This window comes from Abramis brama (genome assembly GCF_963993115.1).
Source record: "Abramis brama genome assembly, chromosome: 5".
Lineage (NCBI taxonomy): Eukaryota > Metazoa > Chordata > Actinopteri > Cypriniformes > Leuciscidae > Abramis > Abramis brama.
This window is the reverse complement of record NC_139967.1, coordinates 18503496-18529281: the sequence shown is the minus strand read 5'-3', so window position 1 is coordinate 18529281 and position 25786 is coordinate 18503496. Positions and strand designations below refer to the sequence as shown.

The window sequence follows — 25786 nt, the reverse complement described above, 5'->3', positions numbered from 1 at the left end:
TACTATTTTTTATGTTACAATGCAATGAACTTATACTGTAGTAATGTAACTTTTACCCATTTAAAAAAATCAATTTTATAATTAAGTCTTACATTGGTTAAATTGATGATATTTTGCAAAGTGGAAATCTTTGGATAAAATATTTAAAACATAAATAGGCTACTTTTATAATTTTTTATTTTTTTTTTAGAACACAATTGTTCTCAATACAGCATGGTGGCAGACGCTCATGCTTATTGGGCTGTTGTGTGGTAGTTTACATTACAAACCCTCTCTGCGGGAAAGTGAGGGCAGGGCTGGCCTGGTGCCATACGGTCATGGGACATGTGGAGATCTCAGTTTTCCCATGATCCAAGAGAAAATTCAAGCAGGTGCAGCTGCATCTCCATGTGTCCATATATAAACATAGGCTATACATCATACGATTTTTCGCGTGTAAATCAAATAGCCAACATTCGCTTTTCCTGATCACCAGGGCTGTTTTCTTTTATAGTGGGGCAGGAGGAAAACGTATGTCAAACCTATTTTTAGAACCACTTGCTTATGAGATTGCTTTGGGTGGGGGGACGCAAAGGAACGGGTGGGGTTGGAGATGATGTAGACGAAAAACTTAAACAAAGGGAAATTACAGCCTGTCCAGCAGCACGGGAGAATCGAGCGCGCGGTCTCTTTAAAGGCGGCACCTGCGCATCGGCTGCTGCTGGTGCTGATGCTGCAGTGCTCGGGTTATTCTCGGTGAAACCGTCGGGGTAACTCGCGTTCAAACGACGCCCTGCATCATCCATGGCAAGAAGTACACATAGCTGTTGCTGTTTTGATACGCTCAATATCATATTCACTGTTTCTCTACGTCAGGCTAAGCTGATATTGGGGATGGAAAGGGACATATAGCCTAATGCTTACCGGTTGCTTTGAATTATCTTTTCAATTTTGCTTTTGCTGAAAGAGAACATTATGTGCATGTAATTAAGAGACAGACGGATAGCACACACATTATGGCATGATTCATAGTTTTTAACTTTTAAAACATTTCTTACAATATTTTACAGTAAACAATAATAAACAAATGAACAGTATTTTAGAGTTTATTGTCCTGTTTAAATCAAATATAATTCTCACTGTATATTGTAAATTATAGATACACTCAGTACAATTTTTAAGCCTTTTTTCAAGATTATATTACATCTCACAATAGATGGCACCTGCACATCACTGGTGATAAAGAAACAATGGTCGGTTTATTTTGTTGTGGTTAATAATTAATGTTCATTGTTCATTAATGAAATGTAAACAAATATTTAAGAGGTAAAAGAGGTCAGTGGTAAATGATAATGTAACCACACAATCCTCACTCTCTACAGTAAATTTGACAAGTCATATTTCACAATACACGAGGTCCATGCCAAATAATTACTTCTGTACTTTCAATGTTATCATAGTTACTCAACAGTTTTAAAAATGCACTTTTGATGATCTGTTGTAATATTAGTAAGAGACTAAGAGTTTTGCGAATGTACACCTTACTTGTGAAAATAGAACCAAAGTGAATAAAAAACCTGTAATAAATCATTTTGAATAAATCTTAATGGAACAAGGGAATGGACCATTTAGTTTGTGATTCGTATTCATAAAAAAAAAGTTTAAGATTTATGCAAAATGGTTTAAGCTCTAGTTTTTTTTATTTTTTACTCATTTTAAATTCTTAAATGATTATATGGATAATATGTAAGGATTATTCAATTCAATTTAATGGAATTTTACTATTAATTGAAATGTGTAAATCTTGAAAAAAAGCTTAATTTATTTTGAGTGTGTAGACAGACAGACAGATATAGAGGATGGATGGATGGATGGATGGATGGATGGATGGATGGATGGGGTCTCAACATTTGTGCTCTCCTCTATCACAACAAGCCTTTGCATAATATGTAGAGAGGAGATGTACACTGGTAGGAATTCTGACATTTACATATTCTATAAACCAATTTTAGGTCATGAACTAATTCAAATAATTTTATATAAATTATTAAATAAAATAATTAGATAAAGAGAGCTTCCACCTCACTTAGATGACACCTGCACATGGTGATAAAGCAACAATGGTCGGGTTATTTGTGTTGTGGTTAATAATTAACGTTCATTGTTCATTAATGAAATGTAAACAAATATTTAAGAGGTAGGAGAGGTCAGTGGTTACTTCTGTACTTTCAGTGTTATCATTGTTACTCAACAGTTCTCAGAACCAAGCATCAAATAATAGAAATAACAATTAATCCATATCAAAAACATTTGCAGACCACTCCTTTCTAAGGTAAGAGATAAGACTTTCCCATAACCCAATCATTTATTATCTAAAAATTGGCATGCAAAGAAAATGCAGAATATAAATAGGTTGTGCGGTTGAGAGAGACATTCAGACACACTGAGCAGACTGGCAGAATGGCTCTGACAGCGATTAGTCTTCTGTGCTTTGCAGCTTTGCTGCCTTTCCCAGGGCTGGGACTGCCTGCAGACTCAGGTGAGGCATCTTCTATAAATGTTACATTAAAAAACATAAATTTTAACATTAGACATTAAATTCTGATGTTAACTCCACTATTGTTTTATATAGAATTGTTCTACAATATTTAAATTACAGAAAAAAGTAAGTGTAAATGTAGCCTAATTAAATGACAGTAATTATTAATGCATTGCTCCCATGTATTTTTCATTAAAACTACACTATAATAACTCTAAATTACCACTGCATGTATTTGATATATTCGCTCTTTCTTTCTCTCTCCCAAACAGGCAAGCTGGAACAGGTCCCTGTTAAGGTGACTGTCACGAATGATTTCACTAATGAGCATGTTTCCTACGCCGCCACTGTGATAGAGGAAGGGCTGATGTTTGGGGTCTTAAATCAACTGCAGGACAGCAACACCGGCTTCAAGTATTCCTTAAAATTTTACTGAATTTATTTGAGGTTTAGTGTACTTCACATGCAGTAATGTAATTATATCATACCTGATTAACTTTACTACTGGTTGTGATGACCCACATACTTAATCAAAATCAAGGTTATAGGAAAATGGGGCATATTTGACCACTGTGACCACTAAGGAAAACAGGAACAAAAAGATCAATGCGATTCTGTAATGTACTATTATTTTTCTATCTATTTCCGATAAGCCTGCAGATGCTGAATGAATCAACGCTTGTCTTGTCAGTCAATTGAACAAGGCCCAGGACTAACAACATTTTTAGAAAGCCGACTTTGAATGGGATTTAGTTTTTGTGCTAATTCTGCTACCTTTATTTCTGTTTTAACAATAGATTCTCATACACTATTCACAAAACCTTTGGCATATATCTGGAGAGTGTGAACGGATTGGCTGGATCTGATAAGGATCAGACATACTGGGAGCTTCTGTCTGAGAAAGCAGGAGTTACCACCCGACTAGAAGTGGGTAAGGGGAAAGATAATTATATACTGAAGTATTACTTAACGGAGCAGGAAAGTTTCATTTAACTTACAACACAATAATTAATTATTAAATATAGATTATTATTTATACTCTGAAATGCCTCCTTTTTTTGCAGGAATTGGCTGCTACCAACCCCAGAGAGATGAGAATTTGATCCTGAGGTTCACAACTTGGGCCAAAAAATAGATTTGTTTTTATCATGAACTATATGTGACTGCTGAATTAATACCACATAATGATTCAAACATGTCTTAAAAGTTTGAGTGAGTGGATAAACTCATAATTTCATTGCATACGGTATAACATTCTAATAAACATATAGAGCTGACGGAACTGAAAAGCCTCCCTGATCTTTTAACAAACATTCCTAACTAATTTGATTCAAATAAACTGTACATTACCAGTACAGTATTCAACACTCTTCACCTGGCTTAAGCTCAGAGTGCAAAAATATTAAAGGTTCATCTCTGGACTAAACACAGATCAGGGAAAAACAGTCCGTGATTTACACGTAGGCCTCCAATGCACTATTCCAGAGATGCACAAAATGCCTTTATATTCAGTTTGAGAAGTTCTGTTAAGATTGAATGTTGACTGACGGATGGACAGACAGACTGACAGACAGATTAAACAGTGTTTGCATTAAACAGTGAGACAATCAGTGAAACATCTCAGGAATATAAATTAATCCATGGCGGAAGTCTTCACAGAACACTCTTTTCTAAGGTATGATATCAGACACACTAGTCAGACTGGTAGATAGTTTTGACAACAATTATACCTTTGTGCTTTGCAGATTTTCTAAGGACAGGGCTTTGCCTTTTTATTTGCATATGAGACTTTGATGAATCTGAGTGTAGTTGTAGTTGAGTGTAAATGTTATTGTTATAGTATGTTTATTAGTTCACTGACTCAGGGTAGACCATGGAAACCCTGGAGATTTCAGGGAATATTAAAACTGTGGGTTTCACTTTATTTTGATGGTCCCTTTAACACATTCTGTTGACTACAAGTAGCGTTGCACATGACAACTCACTCTCATTATAGTTGAGTATTTGTAGACTGGTAGGGTTAGAATAAGTTGACATGTACTTGCAAAGTTACTTATAGTCACTAGAATATACAGTATATATAATATAACTATTTTTACTCATTCAATTATCTGTTGAGTGTCTTCAAAAAGAGATCAACCTTAGGTATGTGTTCCAAAGCATTCATTAATTACAATCATTTAAGTTTGGATAGTGCATTTTCATATCTATGCTGAAAAGGGTGGTTACAGTTAACACTAACAGGTCTGTTTTTCACACAAAAAAATCCACTTAATTTCAAAATGTATTCTCCTTTTCCAGTCCTATGCAAAACATGCTGGGAACTAGAAATCCACTGCCCAATTTCCAAAGTTATCAAGAAAATGTCATTAAGTTACTACAACTTGCATTATAATAAAAAAATAAAAAAATAATAAAAAAAAATCAATTAATGCAGAAATTTGAGTTTAAATTACACACAATATTAAGTTTGTCAACATTACTATGTCAACACAACTCACAACTTTTTTTTTTTTTTTTTTACACGTAACATTGCATTTATTTAATTTGTGATAACAGGATCCCTGAATTACTTTATAGAGTGAATGATAGAATAGTATGTACTTCAAATATCATTTTATGTGATGACTGAATAAGTTTATGAACAGAATCAATATAACTATAATTATTCCAGATGCTTTTACAGTCAGACCTGACTCAACACTTGTCTTGTCAGTGTATTGCACAAGGCTCAGGGAGTGAGCATTGAACAGTCAAGATGTGTTTGTCATGTTTCCTTGTGTTTCTTGGCTAACCAGTTCTTGTTAAGGTATGCATTTCCCACAAAACCACAGAAACAATTTGTAAAATTAGCATACAAAAATGCATAAATAGGTTGTGCGGTTGAGAGAGACATTCAGACGCACTGAGCAGACTGGCAGAATGGCTCTGACAGCGATTAGTCTTCTGTGCTTTGCAGCTTTGCTGCCTTTCCCAGGGCTGGGAGAGCGTGACCACTCAGGTGAGTTTTCTTATATAAAGCCATGAATTCTGCTTAAAACAAGGATACGTATTATTGAATTCAAATCCTGTCTATACTACCTATAGTAAATAACATTAATAAAGTATGTAAATCCATGATTCATTACAAATTACCAAAGCATTTGTTATTAAAGCCACAGTTTGTGCTGGTATTCTCAGAACATGTCTTGCTTGCTTTGGTCACTTAAATGCAGTTATTTAAATAAAAATTGCAGTTTTCTAAATAGCACCCTTTCTCTGTTTGTTGCTCTCTTCTAAACAGGAGAACAGGGCCCGGTGTTAGTTAAGGTGGATGTCACTAATAAATTCACCAACACGATCTTCTCCTACTCCACCACTGTGCCAAAGGGAATGCCGATGTTCGGGGTCTTGAATAAACTACAGGACTCCCAAAGTCTTAAGTACGGCCCAAACTTTTATCAAATTATTGTGGTTTAATTCACTTTACAGTATAGTATAGTAAAATCATGACTGAATGAGGTTATAAGGAAATAGGGTATATTTTACCACTGTGAAAGACAAAAACAAAGAATCCATGAAACGCTAAAATATACAACTTTATATGACTGAGATGATTTAATTGTATACCTGACTCAAGGCTTGTCTTCTAAGTTTATTGTACAAGGCTTAAAACAATTAGGAACTTCTTAGTGCTAATTTTAATTTTTGAGCTACCTTTATTTCTATTAGTTTCACATACAGCATAAGCAAAAGCTATGGCATATATTTGGAAAGTGTGAACGGACTGGCTGGGTCTGTTGCAAACCACACGTACTGGGAGCTTCTGTCCAAGAAAGGAAAATCTGTACACAGGCTGGACGTGGGTAAGTGTATGAGTTTAATTATAAAGCATGCACTTATATGTCACAGTCTGAGGATGAGTGCAAATACAATGGAGAAAGAAAAAAAATAACTTTTTAAATCAGTTCAGTACTTTGATTCTATTTTATTTACAACACAAAATAAATAAAATATAATTCCCCCCCCCCACAATCTTTTGCAGGAATTGGCTGCTACCAACCCAAGAGCAATGAGATTTTCATTATGAACTTCACCCGCTGGGACTAAAAGTAAATCAGTTGTATTTTGTGAGACCCCTCTGATTCTATATGTCAGTATACTATATCAATTCCACATCTTGTATCAATCATCAAGTGAATGAATAATCTAATGATTTGATTGCATCTACTGTACTGTACGGTCTAATAAAATCAATGAGCATTGCTGGAACTGTTTCTCTGATCTTTCAACAATTGACTAATTAAGGTACAATCAAATAGTGTACATTACCAGTCTCCAATTTCATAGATAATCAGATTCTTATATTCAGGGGTTTTTATGCATGTCAAGCTTGTCTTTTTACATTCAAATAAAGATTCATTCTGTTGTTTCCAGAACTAATATGAACATAATGTCTTCATAGAAAAGGATAAACAGATTCACTGTCTTTTATCCTGTAGAAGCTGAAAGAACAAACACAAACATTGATTTCTCAGCATTTTTCGTGTGCTGTATTTGCCACTGTTTTAACTAGCAGCAGTTTAAATGACTCTCTGAAACTTACCACAGGGAGTGAAGCAGTCACAGTCGCAGAAGTTGCAGCGTGTAAACCAGCGCTTCCAGCCTGATTCTTTAGTCCTGCAGTTCTCAATGCGACTGCATTCGTGGTTCAGAGGAACCGCATAGCTCTTGGCATCAGGACAGGTGGACGAACACGTCCCGTCAATGTCCTTCTCGTTGATCTCAACCCGGCCACGATGACACACTCCTAATGTTACATCCAGAGGAGACAGAGAATTGAAACTCACAGCCAATGAAATTCATTTTAATGTAAAATGTAACTGACCACAACCATTGTTTTTTTCTCCACAACCCAGACTTTGACAATGTTTTAATTATTTAAAAAATAATAGCACAACATGAATAAACTTAATACATGTATAGTGTATACGTAAAATTTTAAGTATCAGTAGATATTTCATGTTATAGATGATGACTATGCAGTCTAAGAAAAGTTCATAAAAATAAGGCCCAATACCGTGTTAATATGAAATAATTTTCCTATTGATTTTTTACCTGCAGTTTGAATTATGCATTGCATTGTGTTGTGTTGTGTTAAGTTAAAGGAAATATCTGTAAAGTTAACAGATAATAAATGAGACAGTGGACCACAAATCCAGTCACATGGGTAATTGTTTTTTAAATTGCTTTCCATTGATGTATGGTTTGTTAGGATAGGACAATATTTGGCTGAGATACAACTATTTGAAAATCTGGAATCTGAGGGTGCAAAAAAATTGAAACATTGAGAAAATCGCCTTTAAAGTTTATTTATGTTCGAGATTCTGCTGCATTCACTCACAAAAATAAATGTTTTATATATATATATATATATATATATGGAAGGAAATGTACCAAATATCTTCATGGAACATGATCTTTACTTAATATCCTAATGATTTTTGGCATAAAAGAAAAATCGATAATTTTGACCCATACAGTGTATTGTTGGCTATTGCCACAAATATACCCATGCTACTTATGACTGGTTTTGTGATCTAGTATGTCCTAGCAGAAATTTTCAGTTTTTCTACAGATTATTTTTCTTACTGTATGTGTGGTCATTCAGATTATTATTTTTTTTTATCAACACCTCTCACAGTAACAGCACTCAATAATATAACAACTTAGTTAGTGTTCAATCTCTCATATACTGTAAATATATGAGACTTAAGACAGAATAGGTCTTGTATTCATAATCTGAGGATTTACCAGGCAAATCCGTAATTTGTTTGCAATGTTCAGCCTGACAAGGACTTACTGAGGCAGGAAGGTTTGGGAGTCCATTTCCCATTGGACTGGCAAGCTCGAGCAGGATCTCCAACCAACACGAACCCTGGCCTGCAGTCGTACCGCACCACAGAACCCACCCACCAATCACTCCCATACACTATCCCGTTAAAGTCCACATCAGGTTTTCCACAATTCACTAGGGCAAAAGTTTATTGGACAAAACTCATGAAACACATGAAAAGTTCCAGTGTACACAGAATAAATCAACAGAATAATCACAAATTATTCTGTGTGTTTATGGAAATGCCAAAAAAAAAAAAAAAGCAGTGCATTTCATTAAAATGATGATCTGTTGTACCTCTACAGAGGGATTTGTATCCCACCCAGCAGCAGTCTGAATCTCCACAGTTGTCTCTCTTTAGCTCCCTGTGTCTGCCCTTACATCCTCCAAAACAAAGCGGGGCTGTCCCGGACCAGTAAGTGTCTCCCAGTTCATCCTCCTGTTCCACCTCTAACAGACCTGAGGGACATGGCGCTCAAATATTTATGACATTGTCTAATTTGTAAGCTTAGTTTAGATATGAATAAATCAAATGCTCCTCTTACCACTTCCTAGATCTTCCTCCACAGCTGTTCGCTCAGTAAATGCAGTTATAGGCACTTGCGTGAACACCCCATGCACGGACCCCAGAAGCAGCAGCAGAAGAGCTCCTAGTTTCATGGTGTTTTGTTGGTGGTAATACTTCTCTAATGCAGAAAAGCCTATATCCGTTCAGTTCTCCTCATATGAACGTAGTCCATTCATTCTCTACTCAGCAATCCATTGTTCTGTTGTCTCAATATGGAAATTCTAATTATTTGAACACAGAAAAACCATTTACATGAAATGTATTTTTTACAGGCTCTCTCCAAGAACCTATTTTCCTACAGAGAGACTCTGTACAAGACAGATGGAAAGAAAGGGGAAGTGTTGCATCTTAGCTCACACTAAGCCCCTAACGCAAACTAATCTTTTAAACTCTGCTAACACACCAGCGATTATCACCAGAGCAGAGAGAAAGAGATTACAGAGAACGGGAGAGAGCCATGGCTTGGCTGATTTGCAGTTTAGCTTAACTTTCAGTTGTGCTGATTGTAAATTTCGTGTTTTTCACATTTAATAATGTTAGAGATTAATCTTGTCCAATGTCCTTGAGATCTGCAGTGCGTGTAATTACTGTAACGACATAGATCTGTGAAAAGCGCTCAGACACTGACCTCTGACTGCTGCAGTAATGCATAAACTTCTGCCTAACCGAGCACAACCATCCTGCTGACTCTTGTCCTGAGAGATTCAAACAAACAGGACTTACAAATATCGTTCTTAGTCACACACAGGATTAACTAATCCCCAGAAAACACTTTACCTACCTGAATATGAACTGAACATACCCGAGTACACAATATACACACTACCAGTGAAATTTTGAGGTTTGTAAGATTTGTAAATGTCTTTGAATGAAGTCTCTTATGCTCACCAATGCCGCATTTGCTTGATCAAAAAACAGTAAAAACAGAAATTGTATTACAATTTAAAACAACTGTTTTCTATACATATATTTTAAAATGTAATTTATCTCTGGAATGGCAAAGCTGAATTTTCAATGTTGAAAATAGTTGTGCTGCTTAATATATTTTTAATATTTTATATTTTTTTCTGAATTTGTTGATGGATAGAAAACTCAATGTAATAGAAATCTTTTGTAACATTGTCTTTATTGAGACTTTTGATCAATTGAATGCATCCTTACTGAATAGAAGTATTAATTTCTTTAAAAAAAAAACATGATCTGAAACCTTTGAAGAGCAAGAAATAATTTCTGCTTGTAAGCAAAAGTAAATGTTTAAATTGGAGAAAAACAAAACAAATAGGCCAAATAACTGCCATTGTTTATTTCAAATAAAATTAAGTCATTCAGTATAGTTTTCCTTTAATTGAATAATCTTTCAATTAGATTATTAGGACTCAACAGCAAATAAAAGTCCAATGGAAAAGGTGCGTCTTAATGAAAGGTCAAAACTATTTTTAATTTTTAAAACTACTTTTTACTTTGATAGAAAAGTGTCAGGAATAGGTAGCTTTCGTCGGAGTGGGTCTTTCTGCAGATTTTCTGATCTCCATATAAAGTTGAAAAATAAATGAAACGGGTGTTGGTCAGTTTGAAGTTCAGAAGCACTTCCAATTCAGCTATTAGTTAAAACTACACACTGTAAAGATTTCTCCAAGGTGATCAGTCCTTCTCCTTTCACATTAACACTGAACCTGAAGAGTCAAAGAAAGCTGATTAAATTGTTCAGTAGGATTAAACATTTCCATTCCCCTTTACCCTCTTCTCTCTGACTCACCCAAACAGTCAAATGTAAAGGGATAGTTCAGCCAAAAAATGTGTCATTTAATCACCCAAATGTTGTTCCAACCCTGTATTTTCCTTCTTCCGTGAAACACAATAAGAGGTGTGTTTGTGCGCCTGTGTGTTCCTATTACCTTAAATTACTTACAAGGAAGGTAACTTGCGCTTCCAAACTCCAAAAAGGGAAAACAGCACTTATAATATAACATACAAGTTATATATGGACTACATTTAATATAATTTCATGATGCTTTTTTGCCCTTTTTGGAGCTTGGCAGTATAAATTACTATTAATATTCATAGTATGGAAAAAGGTAGTTAAAACACTCCACTTAACAACACCTTATTTTGTTTCATGCCAGACAAAATAATATAGTGTCAGAATGACATGAGGGTCAATAAATCATCTCTTTAAGCAATCCCCAGAGCTAACTTGTGATTTAGCTTGATCTTTTCTGTTCAGTGCAATGTTCAAGGTGATCAAGGTAAAACACTCTTATCCAGCTTTGGTCCCCTGTTAGTCTCATAGTACAGTGAGTATTGTCACAGAGTTAAAAGGAATGTCGTAATGTCCCTTTTTATTGCCTGACACAGCAGTCTTAGGGAGCTCCAGTAATCCGAAGTGCTGTTAAACCACCTCCATGCCCAGCTGTTGGGCAGTGTCCTGTAACTGACACATCACTGACCCCTCCCTCGTAGAGTCTATTTCTGAGGAGGTGCCGGCCATCAACACCAAGAACACACTTTCTGCATTTTCCTGAGTCCTACAGACCTCTGCTCCCTCCTTTCTTATTCCTGCCTCTGTATTTCCCCCCATGGTCTCCTCCAGTTCTTCCCCGGACTGGACGTTCTGCTGGCTGGACTCACTGCTGTCCCCCTCGCCCTGCCGCTCCCGCATCAGCTGTTCTGTTAACTCCACGCTCTCATAGCGGATCAGCTGCAGACGCATGAATCCATCTTCGTGCTCTTTATACCTGAAACGAGGGATTGGCAAAGTGCAAAAGGCCGTAGTCAGGTTAGACGGGTAAGGTTTATTGTCCACTGGAAACCAAAAATGAAATGAACATGAAATTAATATTAATTAAATAGCACCCATGGGATCTACTGTTAGTTACACTACTTCAAATTTTTGGATCACAATGTTGTTTTTTAAAGAAATTTTTATTCAACTTATTCAGCATGGATGCATTGAATTGATCAAAAGTGACAGCAAAAGCTTTTATATTGTTACAAAAGATTACAAATAAATGCTGTGCTTCTGAACTTTCAATTCAGTTAAAATATTTTTTTAATATGGGCTGCATCCGAAATCACATCCATCCCTGATATGAAAAACAAAACAGTGACAAGAGCAGTATGTCTGAATTCATAGTATTCATAAGAATGTACCGGTAGCCAAAAAGTAACCAGATGACCTGATGATTCTGAAGTGTGCACATGCCATACAATGGACATTTTACCATCCCATGAGGCCACAGGAGAGGTTTTTTGAATGCCAATGAAGTGACAAAACTGACGCTGGTAGGTCACCTGACAGTGACAATATGGCGAATGTAGGACGTCTGGATTACATTCATAAATTCATACCAAGGTGGTTGAGGAAATAAGTAATGAAAACTTCTTAATGGGTGGTGGCCACAAGGAAGAAGGAAGTCTTCAAACCTGAATCTCGGGTGCCCTGAAGGCCATTTGAACTGATGTTTCTTGCGTAAGTGAGCAGTGAGGTTGTTCCCCCGGGTGAAGCACTGCTCACACACGTGACACTTATAGCGAGGAGTGTAATCTCCCTAAATGCAAAACAGCACATTAACATTTTTAGCTAATCTGGAGCTATGAGCTGAATATCAGTTACTGTACAACTGAAGTGTTACAACAATTCTTACTTCAATTACCAGCTATAAAACAAATGACATTTTCCCGTTTACATTTGAAAAAACGAAATCAATTAATCTCATGGTAAAACAACATTTACAGCATTACATATAACAATGTACTAATCTTATGTATTTCAGTTACCTATTGCCTAGCCTTATTTATTTTAATTGACAATTAGCAAAGGCTTAGCATTTGCTCTATTGTCACATGTTGTTCAGAACCTGTATGACACTTACTGTGGAACACAAAAGAAGATTTTGTTGTTTTATACTGTTGTCTTTTTCTTATTGGCGAATGTTGCTGTTACTTTCCAAATGGCTCACCTCATGAATGCGCTTGTAGTGGTTCTTGATTGAGTAAAGGGAGCGGGTGGAGTAATCGCAGTCAGTGAAGTCACATCGATAAGCTGGCTCACTGCTGTGCGTGTCTAAATGCTTCCGCAAGTCTATTAGGTTTTTACAGCTGAAAACCACATGAACACAAACAAACTGACAGGTCATGTCTTACATTGCAGGTTAAAAGATTAGGAGTCACAAAATCCAGGGAGTCACCGTCATGTGTGATGAAGCAGCCTCACCTGTACTCGCAGTAATCACAGCTGTAAGGCTTCTCATTGGAATGACGAAACTTGATGTGGTTTCTCAGTGAGGATGGTGATGGACAGGTCATATCACATAGTGGACATTTATAATGGTTGACTTTGAACAGAGAACAGGTTTAGAACATCATTAGAACAACCAGGTCACACCATACTAGGCAATAAAGGCCTGTAAGGTCCAATACAGCAGAACAAAGCACAACCTTTGAAGAAAGAAAGATAACACACAAAAAGACCCATACCATGGTTCCTCATGTGGTCTCTCAGCAGCCGCTCAGTAGCGAAACGTTTAGAGCAGTGGGAACATTGAAATCTCTGACCTACAAACAAATGCACACATAAACAACTGGGTGCAATTTTTTTTTGCAATAATTTTTTCTATTGAAATGAGTACAAATTGATCAATAGAAGGATTAAAGATTCCCTGTTATTGCTGCTGCTGCTGCATGTGTACCACCTGAAATACAATCCCTCTCACCTTCTATGGAGGTCTGTCGTCGAATGTGGTCGAAGAACTTTGTGTTGTTGGCGAACATTCCCCCGCAGGTCGGACATGCCACCAGCTTCTCCTGTGTGTGACTACGCATGTGCTCTCGCAACTTAAACCTGCCCTTGAAAGAGGCCTCACAATCTAGAAGGCAAAAGGAAAAGTTAATGTCTGTGCTGAACTGTGAAAGTCGTTGTGAGAAGGGAAACCGCTCAGGAACATTTCTACACTCAGTAACATTCAACTAAGATGTTTTTCTGCCATGGGGTTCACTCTCATAGATAGTAGAAATATGAAAGATGTAAATATTTTCCGAGTGAAACAGCAACAAGTTATTTTGATCAAATATTACGAGGACACATGCATTTTGAAAAAAGAATGATCTGCATGGATAAATAATTTATAATAAATACTGCAATATTCCATAAAAAAAGGATTGTCAATTTTGATTTCATGGTGACTTTAAACAACTAAAAATCAAGATATTTTAATTCACCCCCCTCAATAAATGTTTTTGAGTTTCCAGTGGATATATCAGGTAGCCTAATTTTAAAAGTGTAATATTTATACCTGGAAAAGTCATATTATAATACATGAGCATCAGTGGTTTGCAGTGGCGTTTTAAAATGAGGTGACAAAGTAAAAAAAAAAAAAAAGAAGATATATATCAAATATAAATTTAAGTCTGTTACACTTAATTTTCCTGCTTAAATAAACATTACATAAAAAAGAGAGACCAAATACAATTCTATTTTGTATTTTTACACGAACTATGTAATGTTCTTTTAAAACCAAGTATATATTTCATCAAGTTAATGTTTTTACGCATTTTTACATTTTCAGCAGTCATCAAGCTTGTACACACTGGTCAAAGATGCAGACACAAAGATGTACCTTTAATTTCCCCAAGCACAGTCATCATATTTTCCAGCAATTTGATTTTGTCGTGACAAAGCGGTAATATCTGAATGGCTGAGTTGTTTACTTACTTTTTAATTAGTCTTCCCATTATAGCATGGGAAAAATACTATGCAATTCAATGACGTGCATCAACTGTTTGGTTACATAAACTCTTAATTTACAACAAAATAATAAATTCAGGGTAAGTAAATGATGACTGAATTTTTCATTTTTGGGTGAACTATCCTTTTAATGCATTATATTAAACAAACTACAATCATTTCTTACCTTTCCAGCCACAGAACAAAACATTCTCTTCATTAGCCTCGAGACAGTGTGCATGCATCTCCACATGTCTGTAGAACCATTCTGGATTATCCATAGACATCTGAATACAAACATACTTATCAGCTGAGTACTTGACCTGATTTGACTAGCCACATGCAATTTATCATCTACAATACTTAAAAAGAATATGTTGGATTGCCTTCGTACCTCACAATGCTCCCAAAGACAGAGGAAGTTCTCTTGGACCTCAGGCACAATGTTGCGGTTTTGCAGGCCGACCGAGCAGGCACCCATATCACTGTGGCTATTGAGTATAGCAAGTCCCCACTGCTTCAACTTGGTGTGGTAGCAATGGAAAAACACGTGTCTGAGAAGCTCCGCATCTCCTTCCACTGAGCAGAAACCACAGTCTCGCCACAGACAGTTATGCTCCTCATCTGTAAAGCATGCAGGCAAGCTAAGGTCTATGTGAACCAGGACAATGAAGCCAGAAGCCACAGGGCCTCTGACTGCCAGAAACCTGAGGAAAACTGAGATGCTTGCTATAGCTTAATACTCAGACACAATCACCTGCTGATCATGTAACACTGATACAGATAGATGAACATTGCATAAGTGTGTGCCAGTGACTGTTGGTGAAATGGATGAAGAAATAAGAAATGTCATGTGTTCCTGGTCCCCTCTCAGCACTAATAGTCTACTTTGAACACCTTAAACCAGATTTGATTTTGTACACTAGTCCTGGTATATATATGGTGTACTCACACTTGTAACTGAAACCTTACTCCTCATTTTTACACAAAAATGTCTCATTAATTGTGTTATATCTCACAATTGCAACAAGAGCTGTTCTTTATATACTATTGTGGTTTATATTAATATTTTGAATGAGCTTTTATTTTTATATTTACAGTTTTCCTTTTAATTAATTATTTCAATTAATTTATTTTAAGTTCAATTTTAAGTCATTTTTTGTTATGTGTTCTTTTAAATATTTCTAAATAGTATTTTCAGTTTTAGGTTTTACTTTAATATTTTTTGCACTTACAATCTTACACATTTCAGTTAGTTGCCAACATAAAAAAAAAAATTCCATTTAACATTGACATTTTATTTTAGCTTTATTTTAAAATCAACAAAAACCATTTTTTAAACAGTTTTAGTTAACGATAAAAACTCTGAAGCTGAAACCTGTATGACTCTTTATTCTGTGAAACACAAAAGATATATTGAAGAATGTCTGGTTTAGGTTTTTTTTTCCATATAATGACAATGAATGGTGACAGATGATGTCAAGGCTCAAAAAGAACAAAAAAATAATTACAGATCAATGCTGACACTTCCAGTGACCAGTTACATAGACGACTTATATTACGACTAGTATTACAAGTCAGTCATCTAATTTTTTTTTTCTTTAAGACTGATCATAACTGTTTTTTATGTCAGTTACATAAAAAAGTAGATTGGTATAATTTGGATTCAAAAAATAATACTGAATACCTCTTGATTAACTACAAGTTGGTCAGACAGTCGTTAACATATAAGCATAAACTTAACATAGTGTTTATGCAACTGGCCACAGGTGTTGGACGCACCTGGTAAATCTGTCTCACTGTCCACGGTAGCTTTATAATGCTTCTCCACGTGCTGGCAGAAGTCCTGCATCCTGTCAAACGTCTCCTGACATGAGCCCCACTCACAAGCCAACTCCAGCAGCAGCTCCTCTCTGCGCGGGGCTCGTTTACCCGACGGGTGCATCATGAAGCACTGAATGTAAAGCACAATGTGTGGTCCTCCAGTCCTCTGAAACACACAGTAAAGTCACATGTGAGATCGATATTTGTAAATTAGTTCTGCTCGAGCTATCTGTGTGCATAGCTGTCAGTTTGATTTAAAAAAACAAACAAAAAACCGTTTTGCCAATCTTGACCTGCGCCACAAATGATTAACTCTAATATATGAAAATTTCTTAACTGCCAAAAGCACTGCTAGTAGTTTTATAAAACCATGGACAAAGTAGTTTACCTAGCATGAGACATAGCTGGTTAGCAAAACAAAAGGGAAGTTAACATTCTGCCTCCATTTTGTTGACTAGTAGCTTTTCATTAGCTTGGGTTGAGAATAATTAAATGTGTTTTCATCCAAGGAAATTTTGTGAGGGAGTGCATCGAGAGTTGTTAAATGGATAGAGAAATAACTCACCTTTAGCAAATACTTCAAACATTTCCTCTATATTTTTCCCACGAAATAACCGAACCAATCAGATTTCAACTTTGCGGCGTCGCGTTCAAATCACAGCCAATCAAATTGCAGCTTAGCAGTACATCACAATGATCATTCCCTCCGACATCTAAACCCTTTCAAGTGTTCCGCATCGCACTTTGTATTCAGTGGTAGCAATGCCTGTCTAACAACCCTAAAAAGGAGTTTTACTCGCTATTTTCAATGAACCTGCTATGGAATTTCAACGATATCATTGTTCTATACAAATAAATCTGTATGGAACTGAAAAATCGTTTTCTTATATTTTAATACGTAATAATAATAGTTAATATTTTTTTCCAAATAATATTTTAACAATTTGCTGTCATTTTAATTCAATGACAAATAAAAGGAAATTATTTAATTTTGGAAACAATATGTTGCCAATTTGCTACCATTTTAATTCAATGACAAATAAAAAGCAATTATTTAATTTGGGAAACAATAAGTTTCAGTCTGTTTGGAAACAAACAGTATAAAAAGGTTTTTATACATGAAAATAAAAGGCTACCTTTGTATTTTAGGAAGGGATCATCAAATTTGGAAGCCCTTAACATTTAGAAAACAGACAAAACCCATGTTAGATGACTACAAATATGGATTAGGGTTAATGTTTGATACTGTGTTTGGATATGTCTGAATACTGTACAAAAACAGTACACAAAATTAATATTTTTCTTCCCAGAAACTAGTGTGGTCCATTGTCACATTGGTTTATTAAAATGAGTCAAAGGCATAATATTAGATCTGACACAGAAAAATATAAGTACATTTATCAAGTAATCTTTCAGAAATTTCACCAACTGCCTAAAATATCCCTGAATGTAAGTGTTTCACATAATCTTTCAAAATTATTGTAAATCCTTATGCATGAGCCTTCCTGTCCCAATGAAAATTAAGGGCATATGTGTAGACTGTCCCTTCACATGCAGATATATAGACAGAAGTGCTGAAATACACTGCATTGTAATTAGATTCCATCATTTATAAGTGACAGGCAGTATAGTAACAATAAAAAAAAAAAAAATCTGTTGATACAGTTTGTTCTCCAAATGAAAGCAGCAGGTTGTAAAGTCTCTCAGGATCGCAAGTTTTCTAGACGTCGTAGAACAGACGCACAAGGTGATACCGGATTCCAAACGCAACAGCACTCCCCAAGACCTAAGAAAGAAATATAGTAAGAACTATAATATTATTTAAATCTACCAAAACAACTTCTGAAGAACATTAAGAACATCTAATGCAGGTTTATTGGAGGTTCCTAGCTATAGACGAAAGAAAATCGGTGATGCGGCCTTTGCGAATTATGCACCAAAAACTGTGGAATACACTACCAATCGATATTAGGGAAGCTAGTACACTCAGTATTTTAAAAAAGAAAGTTAAAAACGTATCTTTTTACTTTGGAATTTAATTAGTTACACTGAATTATGCTTTTAAAATTTTTTATTTTGTGTTGTAGGTGATTACTTTTATGTTTGTCCACCATATGTTTTAGTATTTTATACTGTATGTGTTGCATTTAATTTCTTTTATCCATTATGTTTGATGCTAGTTTTTATTGGATGTGATGTTGCTGTTGATATTTGACTACATCATTTTTATGTAAAGCACTTTGAACTGCATTTTATGCCTTTATGGCTAGGGGGCCTTTGAATAACTGATGATGCTTTCTCATACTTTAGTGAGGGTTGTAATATATCACAACCTTCTTTACTGTTTCAACCCACTTTGAATTGAAATAACCATAATAATAATCTGAACTAGGGATTCACCTGTATTAACAGCATGATTGCAGTAAGGTTTCTCTCATGGGTAGGTCCCAGTACTTTTAGAACCAGGTTGATAAGGGTCATGTTGTTACACTCAATAAACTCATCTTCTTCTTCCAGCCCTCTACGCACATCTAGAAGCCATAACATTTCTGCCACCTGCAGGATAAAAGAGGAAATCACATTCAAACATCATTTTATACAGGGAATACCAAATAGGATGTGCTCCTAGATCTTTTGTTGGCCAGCAACAACATTCCTTTCAAACAAACAGTCCTAAACCCATTTATAATGATAAATACTGATAGTGGTATGTGTGTTTTTACCTTCAGAATAAGTTGTCCTAATTTGCCTAGGTCCTTCTGTTTGAACTTGGAATAGCTCATGCCAAGTTTTCCTGTGTCAGGCTGTAACCTGTATTAATCAATTTTAGAGGTCAAGCTCTCAAAACCATTTCCTGTTGCTTTATCTATGGTGTAAATGCTTTGTGTAAATGCCTGTATATATATTATAACTGTAATGCATGAAGACTTATGAGAAATTAAATTCCACTGCGAATAAAAAAAGAATATTCGTTATAGTATGATTTTAAAATGTTAGTGTAAAAACCCACCTAGGAAGGCGATGTCTGGGGCAGGGAATAATGTGAAACAGCTGAGGCAGGGAGTAAATGAAGTTGATGACTTGGGGGATGAAGAAAAGCAGCATGGTCTTACTAAAGTGTCCGAGTATCCCGACCACTGCAAACGTCATTCCAGCAAAGTAACAGAAAGTGTCTCCCACAAACACAGAGGAAGGGTACCTGAGAGGTATTCAAAGTAGAGGTTTATTATTTGTTCAAAAACAAAAGTGGTTGAGGTTAAGATTATTATCAGTGTTGATAGTCAAACTTAATAACTTATAGAGTACAGTATTTTCAGTATTTTAAAGGCCTGTCTTAAACTAAAGCACATTTCACAGGTAAAGATAATCAAAAAGCAATAGTTTTTACAAACCAGTTGTGGTAGAAGAGGGCCAATGTGGTGAAGAAAAAGGGAATCATGAAATACAAAGAGAAAACATGGTCTTCCCTGTAGTCTCCTGAAAGAGAAACGTTAATCAAAGATCAATTTAATAATTCAAAGAGAGAGAGAATATAGCTGCAGTGCAGACTTATTTAAATAAACTCAAGCAATGTCAGTGAGGTTTGAACAATAACTTAAATCATTTCTCCATATAACAGTCAAAAGTTTGGAATAGTTCAAAATGTTTAATCTTTTTAAAAACTTTTATATTATTACAATTTATAATAACTGTAAAATGTCATTTATCTCTGTGATGGCAAAGCTGAATTTTCAGCATCATTATTCCAGTCGTCAGTGTCACATGATCCATCAGAAATCATTCTAATATTCTGAGTTGGTGCATCACAGGAATAAATAACATTTTAAAATATATTCATATAACAACAATTCTTTTAAATTGTAATAATATTTTACAATATTACAGTTGTATTGAATTTTTTTTTATCATATAAATGCAGGCTGGGGGGAAATAAAAAAATCTTAATTATTTAATCATAATATTGATAATACACCATCCAGTGGTGTATATATATATATATATATATATATATATATACACACACACACACATATATATATATATATATATAATATATATACATTATGCATATTTTAAAATGGCTAAAAAATGGTGTGGCAAGGGGGGTGTGGTTTAGTGAAGTCTGTGACGGGAGAGAGGATCGGGAGACAGGTGCGGCGTAAGTGGGTTAAGTGTGAATGTAATTACAGTAATTGGCGTGGAGAGACCGGATAAAAGCCACTGGGAAACGAGACCAAAAGAAGAGAGACGCGGAGATTGTGTGGTTGTACGTGTGGGTCCAAAGAAACACCAAGAGAGTGTGTACAAAGAGACTGTGCCAAGGAGAAAGCTCAGAGAGGGTGCCAGAACGAATTGGAGCAGCACTGATTGGACTGGACTGAGTTTTATGCCTCAGCGCCGTGGGCGCGATTGTTTGTTTGTTTTTCTTTGAGTTTCAATAAAACACCCACTGACTCCGTAAGCCGACCCTGTCCTCTTCCTTCCCTACATCTTGAACTCGGTTACAAATGGTTTTGAATCTATGTGGAAAAACTGATAAAATATGTTGAAAATAGGCCCTCCTCTCACCATTGAGCTCCAGTAAATTAAAGAGAATGATGGAGCCAGATATGAAGAGAGCTTGTCCAGACTCAATGCCATTGATACCAGCCAAGATGTTGATGGCATTTGTGCAGAACACAGCCAACATTCCCATATACACATAATACAGAATGCCTGAAACACATATAAAAAACTACTTAGAATATCAACAACATATCCTGCATATCAAACAAAAGGGCAATAAAATTAACCTCTCTGTGTCAAGACACATAGAGCACCAGACATTTAAGCATACTATCTGACCGTCAAACTCACCCAAGTCCAGATGCATCCCCAGCAGGACACGGAAAGGTTTGGGCACGACAATGACAGTGTTGCCAAAGTTAGTAAAGTAGACCATGAGTAGAGGCAGGGAGGCCATAGTGGGCAGCAGTAGCTTGTGTCTCCATCGCAGGTTCAGAACATCATCAGCAAAACCCAGGAATATCATGCAGCAGATGGCTAACAACGCACCAATCAGTTGCACAAACTAACATGGACATATCATTGATCAAGAGGAGACAAAAAAAACAAAAACATGTAAAAACATGTCAGTACAGGAAATGTTGGAATACTGTAGTGCACAAATATCACAGTGATGGTATCACATAGTAACACCATAGTACTTCAATAGATACCTTGCAACAGAATGAATGCCATTTTATTACTTTATATTTGGCTACGTTATTTAGCAAGGTTGTACATGTCCACAAATGCATGATTTTCCCACTGTATGTATGGCTGTGAAGTTTCTCTGGTATCAAGGTCATTTGAGGCTAAGGTGCAAATTAGTTTGCCGTATCATTTTTGTCAAAAAACACACTACTGGTAAAAAAAGTTTTGGGTCATTAAGACTTTTTAAAATGTTTTTTGAAAGAAGTTTGTTATGTTCACCTAGGCTGCATTTATTTGAAAAATACAGTACAAACAGTTATATAGTGGAAAGATTATTCAAATTTACAACTTTTTTTACTGTTTTTTAAATGTAATTTATTCCTGTGATGGCAAAGCTGAATTTTCAGCATCATTACTCCTTTAGAAATCATTCTAATATGCTGATTTGCTGCTCAAGAATCATTTCTTCTTATTATTATTATAGATGTTAATACAGTTGTGTTGCTTGATTTTTATGAAATACATGATACATTTTTTCAGGATTCTTTGTGAATAGAAAGTTCAAAAGAACAGTATTTATTTTAAATAGAAATCTTTTCTAAAAAAAAGAAATACTTCTTTCAACATAATTTTTTTTTACTGACCTCAAACTTTTGATGAGTTCTTGAAATGTTTATTATTTATGATTAGGGAATCATTAGCTCACCTCGTTGTGAGGGAAGCGTTGACACTTTTCTCCCATAAAGCACTGGAGGAAGGGGACAGGGATGAAGAGGAAGAGAATGATGAGGAAGACTGTGCCACTGATTACACCTTGTGATTCGGGTCTGGTTAATGAGGAGAGAAAATTCAATTCAGGTTTCAGACATCAAATTGCAATGCATTCTTTTGATGCACAATAATGTATGTAAAGAAAATCAATCACTTACACCTCTTTCTTTATGGTTTTATTTAGGTCCATGCCATAGAGTCTCGCAGATATGAAATGATCCTTAAAAGCAGGAATAAGCTTGACTGTTGCAATGCACCCCAGTGCAGACATACAAGAGTTGATGATAAGAGGAAGAACAGGAATTGGAGACATCTTCTCCATTGACTAACACTCTATAAAATTGCAATACACTGTATTTACTGTATTATACAAGCAGTTATATGTCGACAAATCTCTTTGAAAACAGAGTTGGCTTCCTGTCATCAACTATCAATACATTTATGTTGTACACAATACAATATACATATTCATAATGAAGCTGTCATTAATTGAGCATGTTTCGAGGTTGACAAATAATTTAACTACATTTCAAATACAACTATAGACCACATTGCTGCAGACACCACTGCATGAAAGCGCGCGCATAAATGACATTGGTTTCTTTTCGAAACGACCGAACTGTTTTTTATACAAAAGCACTTCATTGACTTGACGTTGACAGATGGATTTCCATAAGGTAAATTACAGGCAATCTAGAATAAGAACCCTGCCCAAATAACTACCGGTTCAAGTTAAGAGTTACTAGTTACTCGTCGGAATAATGTAAACAGCTTTTACATCAAAACCTGATATATATATGTCAGTTTACAGTGTATGTTTAGCTCTGATCTCATCATAAAATCCACGTCTACTTCCGTCAACATAATCCGTCCGCCGACTGGTTATATTAATACGACTCGCTTATTATACACTTATAAGTTGTTTGTACGACAGCAAAAGCTTTAAAGCGCAAGGTTGCTAAATACACGTTAGTGACCAGGTAGGTGGTTTATCAGAGAAATATATAAATATATATTTTTATCATCTTGGTTTCAGTCGAACCATTGCAGTTGTAACACAACCGGAAACAAAAAGAGAAAGCCGGTAAAGGTCCCATTTTTCGTTTAGGAACATATTACTAATAATGTACATAAATACTACTAACGTTACTACTGCTGCTGCTACTACTACTACTACTACTACTACTAACAGTTACTTATAATAATAATATTTTTTTATTATTTGGTCTTTCTAAAACATCTATTTACACTATTATATCCATTCATTTTATTATTTGCCAAAATGGAATGCTGTAAGTTAATTCTATATTTTGATAAAATATTCATTGTATGTTTTGACAGTTTCTTCAAAACAAAGAATTGGAGCAGGGATAGGTTATGCTCACTCTATTATAATAGCAATATAACAACCATGTCTATGAAATTCTGAAATTAACTAAAGTGTATTATATTATTTTTATTATAGCAGTATTATATCATAAAATAATCTTACAAGCAATTGATTTTGAGTTCAAATAAATATCAAAGAATTCAAATAAAAAACATCTTTATTTAAAATAAAAAATAATAATTTATGAATGTACATTTTTGCAAGGAATAGTAATAAAATAATTATAAAAGTAAAATGAAAAGAGTCACCAAAAAACAATGTTTTGGCTTTTACAGAGGTTTGCGGATACATTTAGTTTTACAAAATTAGAACAATCTGTCTAAAACACTACGCAGTCTTTAAACTCTACGCAATAAACACAATTAGCCTGTGGAAAACTGTTTCTTGTGATGACAAAAGGAACATAACGCTATCTTTATGACATACTTATCCTCATAAACTTCAGTCCAGATCCCCTCTCTGTGCGTAATTGGTGGAGTTCATCAGCCACACTAACCCTAACCTTACCATATCCCTACACAATACCTTTTTTTTTTTTTTTAAGCCTATTAGGTTAAGCTCCACCCATTACGTCGTCCAGAGAGGTAGAGCTGGACGTCATGCATTTCACAGGCAGGGAATGTGCGCGTGGCGCGTGCGCAGTTTCGACAGCCCTAAAAGTGTGCGTGTCTCTTTAAATACGTTAGTGTTGCTTGCTACACTATTTGACAGCTCGACTGTTCTGTTCTTGCGCATTACCATTACAGACCGTCCGACACCGACGGTGGGAGGGGGACACATTTCTCTTGCATTGACAGCACTGGATATAATAAATGTGCGGTTGTATGTAGCATGCTAAAGATTCACGTAACGGATGTCATGTACCGATCAACACAGGTTTGTGGAAGATGCTCGGACCTGAAGACTGGCGCTGGAATTACGAAGAAATGATGTAGCCATTGAGCTGGTGTTCTGTAGCTGGTCAGCGTCCAAAAGACGGCGTTTCTCATCTGTTCGGTAATCATTCCTTTCTATTGATTTTTCTTCCAAATAATGGGAACATTCGGCGTCGAATGCGCGTGCAGCATTTTTGTTAATCGTAGGCGCGTTTAGAGTCAGCTGAACTGACTGAACTGAATCAGATGCACAAAAATGCTGTCTCGGTAGGGTTTGAAACAGCTATTCAAATGGTGACCAGTGAGGGGACGTAAACATACATGGTTTGATGTGAACACCATTATACGCTGTATAAGTGCAATCTTAGAATAGCTGTCAAAAAGAAGGGAATGTAAATGAATCTCTAGATTGGGTCATGATGAGCTAAGCTCGACGTTGCAATGCAGCACTGACCCAGAACACAGCTGCTATCATCGCTGCTGGACTGCCAGCAATGTGACAGAATCGGAGCTAGTTTGTATGAGACAGGCTTCACACAAGACTAGACTGTGCAACCGATCTGAGTTAGTTTTCTGGAAGAAGTTTGGCACTTCTCCGGTTTCAGGACAGGCATTAGATGTCACACTTTCACCGAAATGCTTAGTCAGTTTGCTTAATTGTTTAAACTTTTAAGCACAGGTGGTGATAAGGAGACATGCACTTGTAAATCTCTGATAAGAGCATGACTTGTAACCCTTGGTAACCGTTTGGTAGAACACAGATTGTGATAGTAACTTGTTTGGCAATAAAACAGGTAAAACAGGTATAAGCAGCATCACCGCTATACATACACACACACACACACACACACACACACACACACACACACACACACATATATATATATATATATATAGTTTGGTAGGAAAACATTGGCCAAGAATATGATATACATGTAAATAGAAAAATAAATAAAAAAATAAATAAATACAATAGCTGATTTTCCCATCTGTGAATAAGAATGAATTTTACCTTTTGTTAAAGGCACAGTTCACCCAAAAAATATT

At 35.7% G+C, this 25786-nt stretch overlaps 6 protein-coding genes across 9 annotated transcripts in view; 3 read left to right on the top strand and 3 right to left on the bottom strand.

Moving 5' to 3' along the window:
* Nucleotides 1-2417: 2417 nt before the first annotated feature.
* Nucleotides 2418-3798, top strand: tcnba (transcobalamin beta a). The gene is made up of 4 exons (XM_084115506.1): nucleotides 2418-2518; nucleotides 2791-2932; nucleotides 3316-3449; nucleotides 3583-3798. The coding sequence occupies exons 1-4, from the start codon at nucleotides 2440-2442 to the stop codon at nucleotides 3651-3653; spliced, it is 426 nt and encodes a 141-aa protein (XP_083971632.1). The 5' UTR covers nucleotides 2418-2439; the 3' UTR covers nucleotides 3654-3798.
* A 1624-nt stretch (nucleotides 3799-5422) lies between these two features.
* On the top strand, nucleotides 5423-6767 carry tcnbb (transcobalamin beta b). The gene is made up of 4 exons (XM_084114501.1): nucleotides 5423-5519; nucleotides 5802-5940; nucleotides 6230-6363; nucleotides 6543-6767. Exons 1-4 carry the CDS (start codon nucleotides 5441-5443, stop codon nucleotides 6605-6607), a joined length of 417 nt encoding a protein of 138 aa, XP_083970627.1. The 5' UTR covers nucleotides 5423-5440; the 3' UTR covers nucleotides 6608-6767.
* On the bottom strand, nucleotides 5958-9280 carry LOC311083162 (zona pellucida sperm-binding protein 3 receptor). The gene is made up of 5 exons (XM_084114500.1): nucleotides 8939-9280; nucleotides 8691-8852; nucleotides 8361-8528; nucleotides 7104-7307; nucleotides 5958-7002 (listed from the first exon to the last, which is right to left on the bottom strand). Exons 1-5 carry the CDS (start codon nucleotides 9051-9053, stop codon nucleotides 6989-6991), a joined length of 663 nt encoding a protein of 220 aa, XP_083970626.1. The 5' UTR covers nucleotides 9054-9280; the 3' UTR covers nucleotides 5958-6988.
* Nucleotides 9281-10068: 788 nt separating this feature from the next.
* hinfp (histone H4 transcription factor) lies at nucleotides 10069-17148 on the bottom strand. The gene is made up of 10 exons (XM_084114499.1): nucleotides 17073-17148; nucleotides 16466-16673; nucleotides 15078-15307; nucleotides 14871-14970; nucleotides 13674-13826; nucleotides 13438-13515; nucleotides 13175-13295; nucleotides 12921-13059; nucleotides 12385-12509; nucleotides 10069-11696 (listed from the first exon to the last, which is right to left on the bottom strand). The coding sequence occupies exons 2-10, from the start codon at nucleotides 16629-16631 to the stop codon at nucleotides 11351-11353; spliced, it is 1458 nt and encodes a 485-aa protein (XP_083970625.1). The 5' UTR covers nucleotides 16632-16673; nucleotides 17073-17148; the 3' UTR covers nucleotides 10069-11350.
* Nucleotides 17149-17829: 681 nt separating this feature from the next.
* dpagt1 (dolichyl-phosphate (UDP-N-acetylglucosamine) N-acetylglucosaminephosphotransferase 1 (GlcNAc-1-P transferase)) lies at nucleotides 17830-24389 on the bottom strand. Of its 3 annotated transcripts, none has more exons than XM_084113764.1 (10): nucleotides 24291-24389; nucleotides 22633-22807; nucleotides 22410-22530; nucleotides 21365-21578; nucleotides 21077-21223; nucleotides 19900-19984; nucleotides 19518-19706; nucleotides 19231-19318; nucleotides 18908-19063; nucleotides 17830-18293 (listed from the first exon to the last, which is right to left on the bottom strand). In XM_084113764.1, exons 2-10 carry the CDS (start codon nucleotides 22794-22796, stop codon nucleotides 18228-18230), a joined length of 1230 nt encoding a protein of 409 aa, XP_083969890.1. In that variant the 5' UTR covers nucleotides 22797-22807; nucleotides 24291-24389; the 3' UTR covers nucleotides 17830-18227. The 3 variants fall into 3 exon arrangements, with proteins under 3 accessions (XP_083969890.1, XP_083969889.1, XP_083969888.1); XM_084113763.1 differs by lacking the exon at nucleotides 24291-24389 and adding an exon at nucleotides 23284-23354; XM_084113762.1 differs by lacking the exon at nucleotides 24291-24389 and having other exon boundaries at nucleotides 22633-23537.
* Nucleotides 24390-24510: 121 nt separating this feature from the next.
* Nucleotides 24511-25786, top strand: part of c2cd2l (c2cd2 like) — a 32403-nt gene continuing 31127 nt past the window's right edge. The window contains exon 1 of one of the 2 annotated variants that reach the window (XM_084115656.1): nucleotides 24511-24860. The gene's annotated coding sequence lies outside the window, so the exon portion shown is untranslated. The remainder of the gene's footprint in view (nucleotides 24861-25786) is intronic. The other variant, XM_084115657.1, reaches the window with a different exon arrangement.